Genomic DNA, 19,160 nt, shown 5'->3' with positions numbered 1-19,160 from the left:
TACAGCCATTAATGTTTCTCAATTTTGCTAGAAGGCATGGAAACTTTAGATGACTTCCTCCAGAAGAATAGGCTATCATTTTACAAGTAGTGATTATTTTTCTCCACAGAATATAGGCATTTTCCTCCACAGAATATAGGCAGTTGGTTTTTCCATCAACCTTTTGATAAAACATTTTTCTCAGTTACTGGGTTATAAGATTGTAAGTGGTACTTCCCAAACACCACTCAATTCTAGATTGACTAGGATCTTAGCACAACTAAAAACATGAAGCTTTCTGTTTTCTATTTCCCTCTTCCTTTACCCTCCTTACACACACACACACACGCACACGCACATGCACACAAAGGCATACAGACATACATGCTAAATCTGTAGCTCCATCTATGGCTGATAACACATACTGGGTTTTAGGTACAGTAATAGTTTGTTTTGTTTGTTTTCCTTGGTGTTATTGTAGGGAGAAAAGTGACACTAAAATTACAAACAGCTGCAATAGGCACATTTGGTTGGTATTTTAGCATGTGTGTCTAATACATTTTGGAATTGCAAAACGTTACTGTAACACTTCATGGGTCTTGACAGTTTTCTATCAACTTCTTGGGTTGCTGCAAAGGAAACATGCCATTAAATTACTAAAGGACTCAGACTAAGAAGGAAATTAAAAAGGCATCTCCCTGGAACACTCCTGGCAATAGAAACTGGACTTGAGGCATAAAAAGAAAACCAAAGTCAACAGGCAAAAGAAATGTCAGAAACCAGTTTATAAACAGAAAAGCAATGCTCAGGTCTTAAAAGAATATAGCAGAAACTCAGAAAAGGACCAAGTTTAAGACCAGGTCTTCATCTTGAAATCAAGGTAGGAACTATATAAAGATAAAAGCAGGAGAAAGATATTTAGGTATATCAATAGAATTGGCCATACATGAAGTAGAGAAAGAACGGAACCAATATGAACCAAATGAGGTTTTGAAAATTCAACTCAATCTACGTGAAAATTTTCAATGCAGGTAGATTCAGAAGGTGGAGAGTAAAAAGTGGTAGGAGAAAGGGTTGTTGGTGCTTTCACTAACTATCCTCTTAGAACTTATCATCAGGGGCTTAGAAACTTAAGAGTTGGAGCAATCCAGTGATAGGAGCCACTACATTCCCAGAGGGAGACATAGGTGAACTCGGGGCTTTCACAAAGGAATCAGAGAAAAAACCTGAAGCGTGCACATTTTCCTAGCATGTATCTTCATCAGAGACCTAACTGGAGTGGATTCAAGAACAAGAAATTCTCATTTTAGCCATCAAGGCCATCTTCAGTTTCATTCATTCATACAACAAACTGAGATTGAGTATGGCATTAAAAACTGTTCAGAAGCTGAGTATACAGAAGCAAAAAATAGGCAAAGACACTACTTTCATGAACTTGGCAACAGCCAGACCATGAAGATTTAGAAGGGTAGGGAATCTAGATTTTATATTATGTGCAATGGAAAACATTGGAGGGCTTCAAGCAAAGAAATGGTGTGCTCTTATTTACCTTAAAAGGGCTACACACACAAAACGGATAATCATATCAAAAAATGGGAAGAAGATATGAACAGACACTTCTCCAATGAAGACATACAAATGGCTATCAGACACATGAAAAAATGTTCATCATCACTAGGCATCAGGGAGATTCAAATTAAAACCACATTGAGATACCACCTTATACCAGTTAGAATGGCCAAAATAAGCAAGACAGGAAACAACGTGTGTTGGAGAGGATGTGGAGAAAGGGGAACCCTCTTCCATTGTTGGTGGGAATGCAAGTTGGTGCAGCCACTTTGGAGAACAGTATGGAGATTCCTCAAGAAATTAAAAATAGAGCTTCCCTATGACCCTGCAATTGCACTACTGGGTATTTACCCCAAAGATACAGATGTAGTGAAAAGAAAGGCCATCTGTACCCCAATGTTTATAGCAGCAATGGCCACGGTCGCCAAACTGGAAAGAACCAAGATGCCCTTCAACGGACGAATGGATAAGGAAGACGTGGTCGATATACACTATGGAGTATTATGCCTCCATCAGAAAGGATGAATACCCAACTTTTGTAGCAACATGCATGGGACTGGAAGAGATTATGCTGAGTGAAATAAGTCAAGCAGAGAGAGTCAATTATCATATGATTTCACTTACTTGTGGAGCATAACAAATAACAGGGAGGACATAGGGAGATGGAGAGGAGAAGGGGGTTGAGGGAAAATTGGAAGGGGAGGTAAACCATGAGAGACTATGGACTCTGAAAAACAACCTGAGGGTTTTGAAGGGGTGGGGGGTGGGAGGTTGGGGGAGCCAGGTGGTGGGTATTAAGGAGGGCACGGATTGCATGGAGCACTTGGTGTGGTGCAAAAGCAATGAATACTGTTAACGCTGAAAAGAAATTAAAAAAAAAAGGAAAAAAGGGGGCTACTCTAGATAAACCATGACAGACTGTGGACTCTGAGAATCAAACTGAGGGTTTTTGAGGGGAGGGGGATGGGGGGTTGGGTGAGTCTGGTGGTGGGTATTAAGGAGGGCACTTATTGCATGGAGCACTGGGTATGGTGCATAAACAATGAATGCTGGAACACTGAAAATAAATAAAATAAAATAAAATTTTAAAAGGGGGCTACTCTCACTTTCTCTGACTTTTTTCACTTAGCATAATACTCTTTAGCTCTACCCATCACTTCTGGGTAGAGACTATGGGACAAGAGTAAAAACAGAAGGAACATATAGGAGATTACAGTAAATGTCCTGACCAGTGACGGTGACTTGGTCTTGAGTGGTAAGCTATGGAAGTGGAGAGAAATAATCAAATGTATTCTGACAGTAAAGGCAATAAGACTTGTTATGAAAAGATGTAATAAATGAGAAAAACAGCAATGTAAGATGATTCCTAGGTTTGGGGCCTGAGAAACAAAGTGAAGAGTGCTAACCTCCAATTCTATATAGATTTTATTTGCCCATTATCCTATTGTTCAAAAATCTTGAGGAAAAAAAAAAGAAAAAAAAATCTAACTATGCTAGTCTATCCACTCTACAAAATAGTTTGGCAACTTCTTTTAAAAACTAAACATACATTTATTGTGCGTCTCAACAATCTGATTCCTGGATATTTATCCCAGAGAACAGAGAACTTACATCCAAAAAAAAAAAAAAAAATTGTACACGAATGTTCATGGCAGCTTTCTTTGTAATGGCAAAAACTGAAAACAATCCAAATGGCTTTTAATAGATGAACAGCTAAACAGTGATATATCCAAACATGAAATACTACTCAGCAATAAAAAGGAATAAACTGTTGATACAACTCAAGCAAGGGGTTATACTGAAAGTCAAAAGCCGATTTGAAAAGGTCACATTTTGTATGACTCCATTTGCATAACATTTTCAAAATCAACACTATATAGAAGAAGGGCAAAACAGTAGTTGTCAAGGCTTAAGGATGCTCTGGGGGAAGGAATGGGTGTGACTATAAAGGAGTAATACGAGGAAGGAAGGTTTTTGTTGTGATGGAACAATCCCGTATCTTGATTTCAGTGGTAGTTAAAGCAATCAACACATGATAAAGCAACACAAAACTACACACATATATTGTATTAGTGTCAATGTCGATCATATGCTGGATTGATTATACAGGATATAACTATTAGAAGAAACTAGGTAAAGGGCACAAAGGCCTTCTCTATACTATCTTTGCTGTCTCCAGTGAATCAATAATCGCTTCTAAATATTTTTTTTAACTCTAACTAAGCTCAAGTATAAGGCAAAATGCATTATATAAATACTAAAAGCAGTATAGTAATAAATAACACATCTGACACAATGTCGTCTTCTGAATTTATAACACACCAATACATTTTACCACGTTGGGTGTGGAGACAGCAGTTTAATTAGTTATCAGGTTCTCTTTGTATGTAGGAACATACTTCCTCCTAAAAGCCTATGAAGCAGACAGCACTTGGCATTCTCAGTCTACCTCTTTACCTCTAAACAGCAAGTAGAACCCGTGCGTTCTTGTTCCTGAACCTGCACGAAGGAATGCAGAGAGATGGAAGCCAAACTGCCAACTCTCTCGTGCTCCAATAGCTATCAAAAACCCTCAACTCTGAAAATGTGAAAACTGCCTTACACTGACCCAAGATATTGACATTTCATGGGCCACCTGACACTCCCGAACTCCTAACATCTTCCCCATCGGTGTCAAAATGTAAACCTCTGTAATGTGGAATCTCAGAAAGGACAGCTCAATCCACAAACCAAAGATCATGACCCAAAGGCTTAACAGGTCCTAATAACACTAGTCATACCTCTAGTACGATGATCTTATGGTTACTCTAGAGGTCAGAACTAGGCTTGGATAAATCATCTCAGTCAACTTGAAGGGGTAAATTATGGTGAAGTTTCCCTCAAAATCTTCTTTTAAAACAGCTTCTTTGATATGTATCTCCTAACACAGGAGATCCTAAGGTTTTGATCTTCTAACAAAATCCAACCTCAGTCAGAGTGGACGACACATGTTCTTTGACTCCTTTAGAGAACATTCTACTCCCTTGAACAACATCCGGACATTTAGTACTCAATTATGCCTGGTAAATAGTGGGCACTTTTATCATTGCCCAATGAGCTTGTATTTACTAATCTTTTCATTCTCTCAAAGAGGCATATATTCAATCTAGAGTGTTTGTAATGAAGACCAGATTTATAAAACTTTTTCTGAGTCTTAATTGTAAAAACCAACATAAAACTGTCCTGAGATCAACACTAGTCAAGAGTTCAGTTACTAACTAAAGTGGTTTCTAAACTATGCATTTCCCATCATATCCCGTCTGCTTTTTTGGAATTTAATACACTGCCAACAAAATCTATGGGATGTGCCAGATGCTGCCTTTCTAGATGGTGATCTCCCTGGGAAAGAGCTCTGCCAGATAGAATGCTGTGAACAGAATTAAATCAAAGAGTTCCCATCCTGATTTTTGTATCACTCTATCTACACTGTTTTTCATGTGTTAATATATTCTAAAAAAGTAAAATATATTATTTTGCATTTTTATTTTCTAAGGCTGAATAAAAAATTAAACCAATGCAAGTAATATGGATTAAATGCCTTTCTGAGGACAAAGTAATTTCATTTTAATCCTGTTAGAGAATGGAGTCTGGAAAACTGCCACAACAATAATTTTCTAATTTTAAAAAGAAAAAACAAGATACTTACAGCCAACCATCATCATGGCCACTGAAAACATCTTCTCCACATCTGTGGTAGGAGCTATGTTTCCAAATCCTATAGTTGTAAGGCTTGTCATGGTAAAGTAGAGCGAGGACACGTACAGAGAATCCTTGCTGGGTCCTCCTTCCCATATCCCTGCACTGGTGTTATATCGATAAGGAGTCCCAATGCTCAAGGCCAGCTGGTAGAGCCAACTGTCTATTTGGATGGTGTTCGTCACTTCATCAATGACCTCATAGTCCCCAATGCTATACCATATGCAGGCCAGCCAGTGGGCAACCAGTCCAAACACACATACCAGGAGCACGAGGACTGCTGCTCCATACTCCAGGTAATGGTCCAATTTCCTAGCCACACGGCCCAGTCGCAAGAGCCGCACCACTTTCAAAGAACTGAAGAGACTGCTGATTCCCTAAAGAAAAGAAAAGAAATGACATGACCCTTTCAGAAAAGAAAAGGCTGGGAAAAAATTCAATGGTTTACCTTTATGAACCTGATTGCCCATCTATGTGCTAAGAACATACATATAATACAGCTCTGATTTTAAGTCAACAAAAATGCTGAAATGGTAAAGAAACTTTTTTTAAAAAGCAGATTTTTCCCACCAAGAAATAAGATATTTCTGAATTATTAAATAAGACAACTTTTCATTAGCTAAGGGAGATCCAATCTGTCTTCATAAGTGAAGGATAAATAGCACAGAGGAAAAACCAAAGGAGAAAATTACTCAAATGCAATATATACAGAGTATAGAAATAGGATGATGAAACCAGGCCTTTTATTATGTCTGCCTATAAAACTTATCCTCTACTCGAAAACATTTATTTTTATTTCTCACTTTATAATAACCATGAGCACCAAACTTCTGAGAAAGGAATCCCAATCTTACTGGCAAGCAAACAGGAAATGTTTCTGGGCATGTGGGGAGAATGAGCAGGGGCCATTGTTGTTTCCACTACCTCTTACCATGACTCATGGTCATGCTAAGCAGTAAATTTGTAGAGTTCTGAAAAAGTTAAGAGGTGAACATAAAATGGGTACATAATCTACAAAATCCTATCATCCCCTAACAATAGTCACAGAAAAGAATACTATAAGGGAACAGCAGCAAGGTAATTCATATTTTGCTGAGAAGCTTAAATCCAATACAACATTATCCAAATGGAATACAGCCTACACTTTCTTCAAACACTGGAAGTCCCATAGTAATTTTTTTTGGGGGGAAGCATATAATAAGCCATGTGGGGAAAGAGGATAAATTCATTCTTGATGCAGGGAGGGGAGACAGAGTTGTGATCAGGAAGCCTCTCATTGGACCATCACTTCCAAACCTCATGAGGTCTATGACTCCGTTATTGCCAATTCTTTCTCCCAAGGGGGAGACAAGGAGTCTAGCATAACTCACTCTGAGCTTCCTTACTACCAACACAGAGGAATTGGTTTAATGGGACAGATGTGACATTAGTAAGACTCTAATTTTGGCATCAAAAGGTTTTTGATAGTTAAGATGAAACGGTTAGGAATTCATTTGGTTGGGACGGCAGGGTGGGTCAGTTGGTTAAGCGTCTGCCTTCAGCTCAGGTCATGATCCCAGGGTCCTGGGATCGAGTCCCCCTTCAGGCTCACTGCTTAGCAGGGGAACTGCTCCTCCCTCTGCCTACTGCTCTCCCTGTTTGTGTTCTCTCTCTCTGACAAATAAATAAAATATTTTAAAAAAATGCATTTGGTTATATTATACTCCATATGGTAGCATATGACTGAGATATTTCAAAATAAATATTTGAAAGGGAGAGAACAAAGAGAAGTAGAAACAAGAGAATTTGTGGAAACGAAAGTAGCAGGAACATTTTGACAGTTTTCTGTCTCAGGCTCAATACCTTAGGTCTGGCTCTATTTCGGTTCCTACCCTCAAATGCTGTGGCATCAATGCAGCCTTAAAATAAATTCTCATTTTGCTTGAACACTTGAGGGGAGAAAACAGATACTGAACTTTAAGTGGTTAAAAAAAGTAGAATTATGAAAATTCAGAAGACAAAATGGCAGAATTCAGTGACACGAGATCTTGAAAGGTAATAAGATTCAAGACAACTGGGAAGCTTTCAGAAATGGAACCTTGTCATCACGAACAACAAAGACAAAAATAAGCATTTATTAAGCACTTCTATAGGCCAACCTCTGAGTTAGGCCCTCGGGGCACTAAAATAAATATGCCTCATTTCTGCTCTAAAGAAACCCGTAGTCCAAATGCATGACAAACTCAAACAGAACTAAATTAAAAAAATAAACCTGGTGCTGTTGTGGATGTTGTTGTCTAGTTAGCTTGAAATTTCAAAGGGACTGTGATACTTCTTATAAAGTACTGCACAGAAGGGGCCCCTGGGTGCTTCAGTTAGTTCGGCATCTGATTCTTGATTTCAGGTCATGATCTCAGGGTCATGAGATCAAGCCCCAGGTTGAGCCCTACACTGGGCTCCATGCTGTGTGTGAGGCCTGCTTAAGAGTCGCTGTCTCCCTCTCCCTCTGCCCCTCCCTGCATCTCCCTCTCTTTCTCTCTTAACGTATACACACAGACACAGACACACACACACACACACACACACACAAAACTGCACAGAAGAGTCATTTCTACCTGATTTTTTTTTCTCTAAAAACAAAGAGAAGAAAAAAACAGAGGAAATCGTTATTCTCATTCAAGCTAAAAACCAGTCACCACTCTCAACCAGAATGCAGAGAATCAGGACCTACTAGAACTAGTCCAAATGCTGGGAGGACATGCTCCCCTGATCTCTGACACAGGCCGAACTCTTCAAAAGGAGCTGGTCTACCCGGAAAGTTACCTGCTCAGGAACCCACTTAATCAAAAAGCACCATTCTTATGGCCATGTCCAACACTACTCCAACATTACAAAATATTTTGTAAGCACTATAAACTCTGCCACAGGTTCTGTGAACTACTCCCTCCTGGGTTTTACCAACTCTCCAACTAACATCTCTTTCAAAATTGTTTTCTAGGGCTACCCCTCTCCATGCTTCTGTGATGTGTTAGGGTTCTCATCATGATTATCCTCAGCCCATATGCCTGATTCAACTGACTTCTATACATGGAATTCACCAGTCTACTTCATAGCACAAAACTATCTCCTGACTTACTGATACAGTGTATATCTATCTATCTATCTATATCTATATGTACATATAGATATAGATAGATAGATAGATAGATATCTATATGTACATATAGATAGATAGATAGATACATATATATCTATCTATCTATATGTATATATCTCTGTTTAAATATCTCACAGGTGTTCAAAAGGTAACTGGTCCCAAAGGGAATCCCTTGCTCCTAATGAATGAGTTCTCTATCCCCTCCTCTTGTGAGTGACATCGTTACCTGCCCCAACCCCCAGACGTAGGGCTGAGCCTCCTGCCACATCCAGCTGACTATTAAGTGTTATCAAAGGATGTAAATAAGTGCTCAAAATATATCTACTTAATAAATCTCTCAAAAATTTCCCTTCTTTCCTATTCCCAAGGCCTTGTTCGATCATGACTTCATGTTTTTACTTACTTGTGTAGCAGGAAAAGCCTCTCCATCAGCCACCTTAGCTCTGTTCCTACTTCCTTTAATTCACAGATCACACTATACAGGCTGCGAGTCTGACGTATATTTAAATCATATCTATTTATTACTGTGGCTCTCCAATTTTTACTGTTACCTCATACCTATAGAGTTAAGTATTAACTCCTCACTATGACATGCAAAGCCCTTCTGAATCTGGTCAGCATCTCTCCCACCAATTCCTCCACCTGCCTTCTATGTTCCAACCACACTCAGCTACGCGTAGTTCCCAGAGGTCCATCTGTTTCACATCATGTTACTAGTTGCTCCTTCTTCTTTAAGGGTTTGTCCCTCCCACTCTCTTGGTGGCTAGCATCTTAATTACAGTATATGACAAACACTGTCTCCTCTGTGTGCATTTCCCCGACATCTCCACCGTCTCCCACCATCTTCATTGACATACCTTTATCTCCCCCACCATGAGAGTTAAGAGTTCTTCCTTTAGTTATCATATACTCTTTGCACATTTCTATCACAACAAGTACCACAAAACACCTTATTACAAATCTAGCTTGCATGCATGACATTTTAGGAAACTCTAGACCCCTTGAAGAATATATCTAGTGTCAATTACAAAGCTCTGTCGATGGTAATATGCTCAGCAGTCAATACATTCAATGAATGTATGAAAAGACTTACACAACGCAAGCAAATGCGGATGGAGTAAATTTAGGGAGGGATAATTAATAGACACAATGTGGTTTAATAGTAAATTACAGGCAACAAAACAGGCAATGTAACTTTGAGTTACATTAATAAAGACATGGCAAGGAGTAGGAAAAAGAAATTCTCCTTAATCTCTAATGACCACCACAAGTGTAGGAGATACATAATATATATTCAACAGAGGACTGCCCAAAAAAAAGAACTCAGAAGAATACCATATTGGGAAATATGGAAGGAAATGGAAAAAAGGAGACTGGGCATTTTAATTGTGTTCAAATACACAGGGCCCTGATGAGGGTTAAGCTCATTCTGCATAATCCTCAGGAAGTAACCTGAATCATAGTTGGAGCTACAGGGATAGAAGGACACAATAAAGATTTTATCAAGCCTGTACCACACACTTCCACACAATAAACCAACCAGAAAGCAAGATCAATCATTGCTACTTAGAAAAGGCAATCACAATAATATTGAACACTTACTACAACCCAGCTACTGTTCTGTCTTATATGCATTAACTAATTTAATCTCCAACACAATCTGACGTCGTAGGTATCATTATTAAAACATAACTTAGGGGCACCTGGTGGTTCAGTCAGTTAAGCAGCTTACTTTTCGTTTTGGCTCAGGTCATGATCTCAGGGTCATGAGACTGAGCCCCCAGGTTGGGCTCCAGGCTCAGCGGGGAGTCTGCTCGGGATTCTCTCTCACCCCCTGCCCCCCACCACCCAACTTATATGTTTGCATGTACCCTCTCTAAATAAATAAATAAATCTTTTAAAATTTTTAATTAAAAAAAAAAACCATAGCCCAGAAAGGTTAAGTAATTTGACTAAGTTCACACAGCTATTAAGAGGCTGAGATTCAAATATAGGCAGTCTGGCTCCAGACTCCCTGCTTCTAAGCACCTCACTATCTGACTTCAGTCTGAAACTCTGTATTATACCTAGAGCACAATGTGTAATTTAAGTACATTAGTACCTGCAATACTAGCTTATATGTGGCCATTCTCTACATGACTGAATAAAAGAGATGAAACACCTTGCCACCATCTTCTCCCCACCCAGGCACACCCATGGCCCACTGCAGGGGTATGTGGAGGACCTAGAACTCTATAGAGTCTGCAACTCTCTAATATGGACAAACTCACTGCATCCCCACAACAGCAGGATTCCTATATCCATTGTTCATATGAGGACACCAAAGCTCAGACATAGTAAATGACTTGTCCAAAGTCAGAGAGCTAGGAATGAATGGAAGCATCACTCAGACCTAGTCCCTCAGATTCTTAGTGCATTTCACATAACCACCAATGGCTGTGCAGTCTTCCTGTCCTCAACCCCAATAATCTGTGCCATATTCATCTTTCTAATACACAGTACCCTCCAGGGACTCATCACAGATATCATATTAACCACAGTATCCAATAACACAATATCCTTCAAGGTTCCCAGGCCCACCTCCATCTGCACTGCCAAGATGTTTCCCACCATGCCTCCACATAGCAATAGTGCTCAGGTCAAACCAAACTCCTGTTTGCTCCCAAAGACAACCCCAAAATTTCACCTTTGAATCTGTCCAGAGTGTTCCCTTCAACTACTTATAAAATCAGAAACTATTAATCAAAGTGAATAATATGCAAATAAGCAAGTCTGCTTTATTTGGAAAGTTGTTTTAACTTTCTCTTTCTCCACTGTTTTGTATCAAAGGGAATTTAACGCAATCATTATAACCAAAACTCAAAGTGAAATGACTTGCTTTTACAATGTGATAGAATAATAACTACTCTTCAACAAAGCAGGAAGGGATATCCAACGGAAAAAAAAGACCCAAAGAAACTGATGAAATACTTAAAACTTGAAATAACGTAAATGTTCTTCTCCAGTGTAAGCGGTAAATACATAACCACACATTCACTCAACGGAATGTTACCCAAAAATAAATAAGAACAGACTATCTACATACAACAACAAGAATGAATCTAAAAAGAATCATGTTGAGCAAAATAGACCAGATACAAAAGATTATATACTATATGATTTCCTGTATAAAAAGTGTAAAAATAGGTAGAACTCTTCTATGGAATTAGAAGTCAAGATAGCGGATCCCTTAATTAGGGGAGTAGTAGTGACTATGAGGGGCATGAGAAGGATCGTGGGGTTCTGGAAACATTGTTTCTTTTTTTTTTTTTTTTAAGATTTTTTATTTATTTGACAGAGAGAGATCACAAGTAGGTGGACAGGCAGGCAGAGAAAAAGGGGAGGAAGCAGGTTCCCTGCAGAGCAGAGAGCCTGAAGCGGAGCTCGATCCCAGGACACTGGGATCAGGACCTGAGCTGAAGGCAGAGGCTTTAACCCACTGAGCCACCCAGGCACCCCAACATTCTGCTTCTTAATAGGACTAGTGATCACTAGGTGTGCTCACTTTGTGAAAACTCTTTGAATGCCACACTTAAAATTGTCATTTTAAGTATGTTATGTTCTGGGAAATCCAGCAGTCACTGCTGTGTTGTTAACATGTCATCACAGTACGTTATTCAGATTAAGGATTTCTTCTGCATCACAAGATTTTTTTGAGGAGGGGGAGTCATATTCAATATTGTATTCAAATTAGAGGCTTTCCTTATTTATGACTCACTCTCACCTTTAGATTGGGTCACAACTATATTTAATTCCTTGTTTAAATTTGAATTTCACGCATGGAATAATACTGGACACTTCTGAAGGCCAATCCTCAAAAAGCGCCCTCCTTCTGCACTACCACCTTTTTGATAACAACATCTTGATTCTGTACTTTCTACAGTTCTATCTGCTCACTCGTTGTCTGCTTCATTTCACTGCACACTTTCCAGTACTCCTGTGCCCTCCTCTGAAGCCCACCAGTTTTCTGCCTCCATCCCCACCTCTGAGCTCTTAGCATACAAATCCCTGGGGTCCCACAGCTGGAAGAGAATATCAAACACATGCAATGTAAGAGAGAACACAGCAAGGCTAATGGAGAACCTTCAGTCATCAGCCTTCTACCTTTCCAGCTAATTTCCTTACTTGACAAGCCCCTCAGGCCACAGGAGCACAACAAACAATATCCAGAAGACATCTCTGAGTTCTCAGCTCCTGCTATTTTTAATGGATTCCCACATTAAAGAGATGTGGGATGCTATTAGCATAAAAACAATGTATTTCAAAGATAAAGCCATTTAAAACACAAATCGATGCTCTCATTGCATCATCACTAATGACAGTAGGCAAATGGCTGAGCTAGTATTTTCTCCTACTTTCTTCCCTTCTTGCTTTATAAAGAGAAAAGGGATGATCCAAGAACTTTCTTATCCAAGGATACATGACAAATAAGTGGGAGTGACAGCAGGAACACGGCTTTGTTACACCCAGTGCACAGTGTTTCACCTATATCTTACATTCCCACACACAGGATGTTGTGGTAGATTGTTTGCAAGGAGAAAAAAGGAAGACTGTGGTTATTTTCCTTCCTGTATCCACATCCTTTGGCAATGTGACTTTGCAACTCCTACCTTTAAGAGATGAGATCTATTTCCCCAACCCTTGAGTCCGAGCTGGCCTTAGGACTTGCTTTGGCCAGCAGCACGTGGCATAAGTGACACTGTGCCAGTTCTAAGCCTAGACCTCAAGAAGGATAGCACCTCTACTCACAGTCTTGGAAACCAGACTACTGGCTATGTGAAGAAGACCTATAAGGCTTTCGAATAATGAGAAACCAAAGCAGCAGCCCTCTGAGTCATCCATTTGAGCCATCCCAGATCTGTCAGCTACCAAGCAACTCGGCAATCTACCACAAATGCATGGGTAAACATAGTTGAGATAAGTTAAACCTAACCCAAGTTAGCAGAACCACTTAATGGAGTCAAAGACTTGTGAGTTTTAAAGAAATGGTGGTTGTTACTATCCACAAAGTTCTGGAGTAGTTTGTGATGCAGGGAGAAAAGCTAACTGATACAAATGTGGGGAAAACACGTGTGTTTTATGTACGTAGAATTTCAGACTTGGTATGACTTAACACTGGGGACAACATATATACCTACTAGATATAAAGGTCCCATTTTAACAAGATTATCCAATATAGGTAAGATATGGATATGTAAAATAAAGTTTAATATACAAATGCTAGATTATTATTTATCTTTTATATTGGGAAGTGTGTTACTATTTTGCTTTGAATAGATTCGTGCCAATGACTATTCCATGAAAATAGAGAATTCAAAGTTATTACTTCACATATTTCCTAAACATTTTTCAAATCCAACCTCACCTAAAATTTTCCCATCCTCTAGGTAACTTTAATACCCATGTAGATGAGACTTCTAATACCTTGGCTTCACAGTTTCTTTACCAATTCCTCTCCAATAATCTTCCCACTTTTCCTCAGACATCCAATCACATGGTCATAATCTGAAATTTGTCATATCCTAAACGTCTTTCCAGCTCTGAAGTCTTGAACTCAACCACCCAGTTATCTGACCATTTCGTCTTCTCTGATGAGCTAACTGGTCCAATTACAATGCAATCGTAGTTCAATCTTACTGAAACTCCAGTCCACCAACAGAGCTACTTTTTATCAGTCTGTCAACTGTCTCCATTCTCCACTCTCTTCTTTATGCAGCCGCATAATGGCAATAACACTATACACCCTTACACCCTGAATTCATTAACATCTCTGTCTCTTCATTATAACTTCTATAAAAATCCAAATCCTAGCTCAATTATCAGCTTTCTTCATGCCTGTGTTAACTGTCAAGAAAGTCATAATCTCAAACATAGAACAGGGCAGATTGGTTCCACTATAAACTCATTATCATTAATCTCAAACCATCTCACAACTACCTAATAATTTTACTGCTTTTCTAATGAATTAATGCCCTCACTATTTTTCCAACTTTCTCTACTCTGCTCAAAATCCTGACCATTCCCCTCTTCAACTACATTCTTCCCATAGACATTTAAACATCTCATGTGTCTCTCACTGAAAGATGATAGATAGATAGATAGAGTTTGCAAGAAACTTGCAAGAAACTGCACCCTCCCATTGCAGACCATGTCCCTGGTCCTCCTTTAATATCTGAGCAAATGTCAGCATTAGCCATTTGATTAAGCAAACCAGAAACTGAGAAGTATTCTTGTCACCCCTCTGACATCTCTGACCCCAATGTATCTTAAAATCCTATTCATTTTAGCTCCTAAATATCTCTCAGATTTATCCATTTCTCCCCATCTCCACTGTCACCACCTAAGACCATGCTACTAGCATCTGTCTCCTGGATCCACAGATGTTTCTTAATAAGTTTCAAGACATTTATTTGACCCCAATCAATGTGCTCTAAACACTATATGAGTTACCTTTCAAAATCACCCCCAGTTTAAAATTACATGATGGCCTCCCATTGTTCTAAAATCTGTTTTGGTTTACACAGACCTGCATGGTGTGGCCCCTATCTACCACTCTAACCTCATCCTTCAATACTCTTAAGCTCACTCTTCATCAACCTTCAGCTTTTGGAAATGCCTTGCTCCCTCAAACACAGGGTTTATGCACCTGCTAAATTTCATGCCCTCTGTCCTTAGCTTAGCTACATCTATTCATACTTCAGATCTCAGTTCAATCATTGCTTCTTCAGGGAAACTTTCCTGTCCGGGCTACATCAGGTCATTTTATTATATAATCTCAAAGGACCACGTACATTCTCTTCATGACATTTGCTGTTTGTGACTGTATATGTTTTGTTCATCCTCTTATTCCTCACATGTTGTTTAACACTCTTGCATGTAGTGCCAAATATTTACTGAATGAATACATTATTTAAAGAATAAACTAACCACTAATAAATCTTTCATATTTTCTAACTCCTCCACCATTGATATTATAATAATTAATAGCTATTCCATCTTCATGGATAGCACCATATAAGGCAACTCGGTAAAAACCAACAAAACAGTAAGTTTCATTTGATAAGCGCTGGGTTCTTAACTCTAGAGAGATTATGTATATGAATGACTACATAGTGCATTTCCATTTTCTTTTGCAGAACACAATTTAAAAACAAAGAAAATTACAAAGTACATTTGTTATCTGCACCTCTAACCCAAATAACCAATTCCATTGTCTCCTTCTTATTCAAAACTCACTTCTCCAACCCCTTCTACCAAGACATCCATAGGGAAATAATCCTAATTACTCCATGCATTAGTTAGTATGCTTTAGAGAAGGATCTCAACTTTGATAATTTGTACATACCATCTGTTTTAGCCAATTTATATGTGGGAGGGCGCAATAAGGTTTGAGATGAGGACCAAACCAGGAACCTGACTTGTGCCTCCTTTAAAGCCCGAATAACCTAACCAAAGGTTTAGGATGGGAAACGTTGAGTAGCACTGAGAAAGGGTCTGTGCTATGTGTTGTGTGCTCGCCTACGTAACTTCCCACACGCTTGCTAAACAAATGAGAACAATTCGGTTGGGGTCAAAAGTTCGTTGCTGGTCCTTGCTGCCCTACTACTGCTCATAAATTACTTTCAGGTTTGCTGTATCAATACAGAACAATTGTACTAGTATCAGCCATTTGGCATCACGAGGTCTGCTTATAGTTAAATGTGAAACTTATTATGGGAACTCGTGGTTGTTTAACTAGGCACAGGTGTATTGCTTCTCCTATCACTATATATATGGCTTTAATGCTTTGAATAAACTTAGCACTGTTGAACATCCTCCTCAGTGCTCCTCCTGCCCCCATCTCTTTGTCTCTTAAGTTCTTTTCACCATCCTCTTACCCTCACGTTCCTGGTCGATTTGTCGCGCCGGCCGCGACATTTATATTCTTATCAGAACACTGGGATAGATAGATGATAGATAAATAGATGAATAGACAGACAGATGAAGAGCAGATCTCTATCTTCAGTAACATCCATAATGTACTTTTTAAGTGCCTCTTATTTTGGGAAAGATTTTCCCTTTACTATCCATTAGGTCCACAGTAAATACAAAGCATGACCAAAATACATACCCTAAAAAGAAGTATATTGCCCAAAGCTTCAAATTTTTTTCAAACATTATGATATATGTACAAGCAAAGTAAATTGGGGGATGCTTTAAATCTTCAGTAACTTGTTGTTTTTACAATAATCCAAATGCCTTAATGCAACCTGCCTTACCTCTACACTCTCACCTTGTGCAACTCTGTCTTCTTCCTCTACACTCCAGTCATAGAAAACTTTATTCTATTCTTCAAAAATGTAATATTCTCTCATTTGTGGGGGTTTTTTTAAAGATTTTATTTATTTGTCAGAGAGAGAGAGAGATCACAAGTAGTCCAAGAGGCAGGCAGAAGCAGAGGGAGAAGCAGGTTCCCTGCCGAGTAAGGAGCCCGATGTGGGACTTGATCCCAGGATGCTGGAATCATGACCTGAGCCGAAGGCAGCCACTTAACCAACTGAGCCACCCAGGCATCCCTCTCATTTGTGGGTTTTTAAACATGATATTTAAAACACTCTCCTGAACCTACCTATCACCGCTTCTGCCTGGCTAACTGCTACTTATCTTTCAGGTCTGTCCCCTTTTCAGAGACTTCCCTTAACTATCCCGTCCTCAAATAGATTAAGACCCTTGTTTTACAGTATAAATGCTTGGTCCAAGAAGTGCTGAGAGAATCATGGAGAGTGAGAGTTGAAGCAGAGAAAGGCTGAAGTAGCCATGATGGACCATGTGCTGGTGAAAGTTAAGAAGATTCAGGAATGAGAGCCACAAGACAAGCAAAGGAGAAGAGAAGGTAAGAATTCCATCAGTAAAGAAAAGACAGGAAGGATATCAACAGGACTAAGTGAATCATACTAACAGTGGAACACTGAGGTCTACAAATTCTGGAAAAATAGAAGAGCGGAGTGAACAGTCAGGGCCTCCAAATTATTTTCTAAAAGTGGCCCTTTTCCAGCAACCAGAATGATAATATACAACAATATGGTGTTAAGGCTATAATAAAAAGTTAAAGCAATCTCAAAGCAATTACTTTACTTTAGAAGGCTTCCAATTATAAATTCTTTCTCTGCCCCTTTGAGATATAAATCTTCTCCCAGACTCTTGTCAGTTGTATAAGCCAGGAATGTCTTTCTGAAGGACGTGGGAGCCATCCCTTTGAAATTTATCAAGAACAATAGCACCCTTATCTCTCAGGTCTGTGGGAGATTAGGAGCCTAATTTTGATGACACCAATTAGCAAACACAGGTGGTTTAACCACATTGACTAACTTCTTCACCTTCTGTTTCAGCAAAGCTCAGTCTCCGTCCTCTACTGCAATAGTCTTGAACAAAACCTTTCTCCCCATTCTTAACAAGTGTTCATTGCGATTTCTCTTTGACAGTTCCAAGAAGGTAGGGAGGATTTGTATGCTTCTTCACTGCTAAGATTCCCAATATTTATAATAAAGAAGTAGCTCCATATATACCTGTTGAATGAATGGATGAATGAAGTCACATAGGCTTTTTTTTTTTTTTTGCATTTAAAGGATGACTTTGAGAGAAAAATAAATTCCTCTTGAGCTATTCCTTTATATTTCTGAATGTACTACATCTCAAAATTCAATCTATGTACATGGCTTATTAGTGACACTAAAGAAAAGAAATTATTAGCCCTGGTAATATAGCTTTATTGCATGTACTGACAGGCTTCTGCACATGGAAATTTTATTCCTTAAATATGAATACTTTCTTTGCCAATAAAGGTAAAACTGTTAAATATATGTGCTACTATTAAATGTTTGTTAGATTTTAATTTTGAATAAAAGCTATTCAAATGGTTGTAAAATTCTAGCATAGTTGAGTTAAAAATTCTGCTAGCCTAATGATTTGTAATCACAAAATAACAGTTGCACAACCTCCTATCATCTAGGCCTCTTCACTTACTACAGCCAAAACACTTACAACATCTGCAAAAGTTCAAACAAAAACTTTTGAGTTTGGCCATTCATAATGCAGTATGAGCTTATGTATAAATGTGAATGTAACTGAAGGTAGCTGATTTTGACTGACACAATGACATAAGCACAAACAAATCGCAGTGAAAACTGGCATCTTCTGGAAAATTGCACACCAGACATTTGATTATAAAGTCCATATTTGTATCTGCAATGCTGACCAAGTAAACATTCAGACTCACAAGACTGCCATAAACTGAACTCAGACTCAGAAGGATACAGGGCAGAAATCACCGGTTACCAGTAAGGCAGCAGAAGGCATCCTCTTCTGCAAGACTTGACCTCATAGCTATCTATGTAGCAGTCCACAGAGCTATGTTAGTTGTGCCCTTCTCCCAAGGGGGCAACTCAAAATAAGCAAATGAGACTCAATTGGCAAGTACTAGGACCATCCTGACTTAAAGACTAGAGAACTGACACTGTACAACCTCACACTCAGCCTGAACACTCAGAACTGAAACCATACCTTACTGTTTATGTTAACATGATTTTGTGCTAGTCCTGTCTTCCTTAGCATGACTTAATTTTTCCAGAACTCTCCTGCCCAGGCAAATGGTTTGATTTTTCATCATAGGAACTTCCCAAAGACCCAGTAACTCTTCAGCAGGAAGCAAAAACAGTTTATGCCC

The 19,160-nt window shown here is 38.9% G+C and overlaps 1 protein-coding gene across 1 annotated transcript in view; it reads right to left on the bottom strand.

Moving 5' to 3' along the window:
• Positions 1-19,160, bottom strand: part of KCNH5 (potassium voltage-gated channel subfamily H member 5) — a 314,829-nt gene that overhangs the window by 218,540 nt on the left and 77,129 nt on the right. Inside the window, exon 7 of the mRNA XM_032875242.1 lies at positions 5,234-5,660. Coding sequence (XP_032731133.1) covers positions 5,234-5,660 — 427 coding nt within the window. The remainder of the gene's footprint in view (positions 1-5,233; positions 5,661-19,160) is intronic.

The sequence above is a fragment of the Lontra canadensis genome, unplaced genomic scaffold (genome assembly GCF_010015895.1).
Source record: "Lontra canadensis isolate GAN:19392208 unplaced genomic scaffold, GSC_riverotter_1.0 scaffold55, whole genome shotgun sequence".
Taxonomy (NCBI): Eukaryota; Metazoa; Chordata; class Mammalia; order Carnivora; family Mustelidae; genus Lontra; species Lontra canadensis.
The sequence above is the reverse complement of the archived record's forward strand: the minus strand, read 5'-3'. Positions and strand labels throughout refer to the sequence as shown.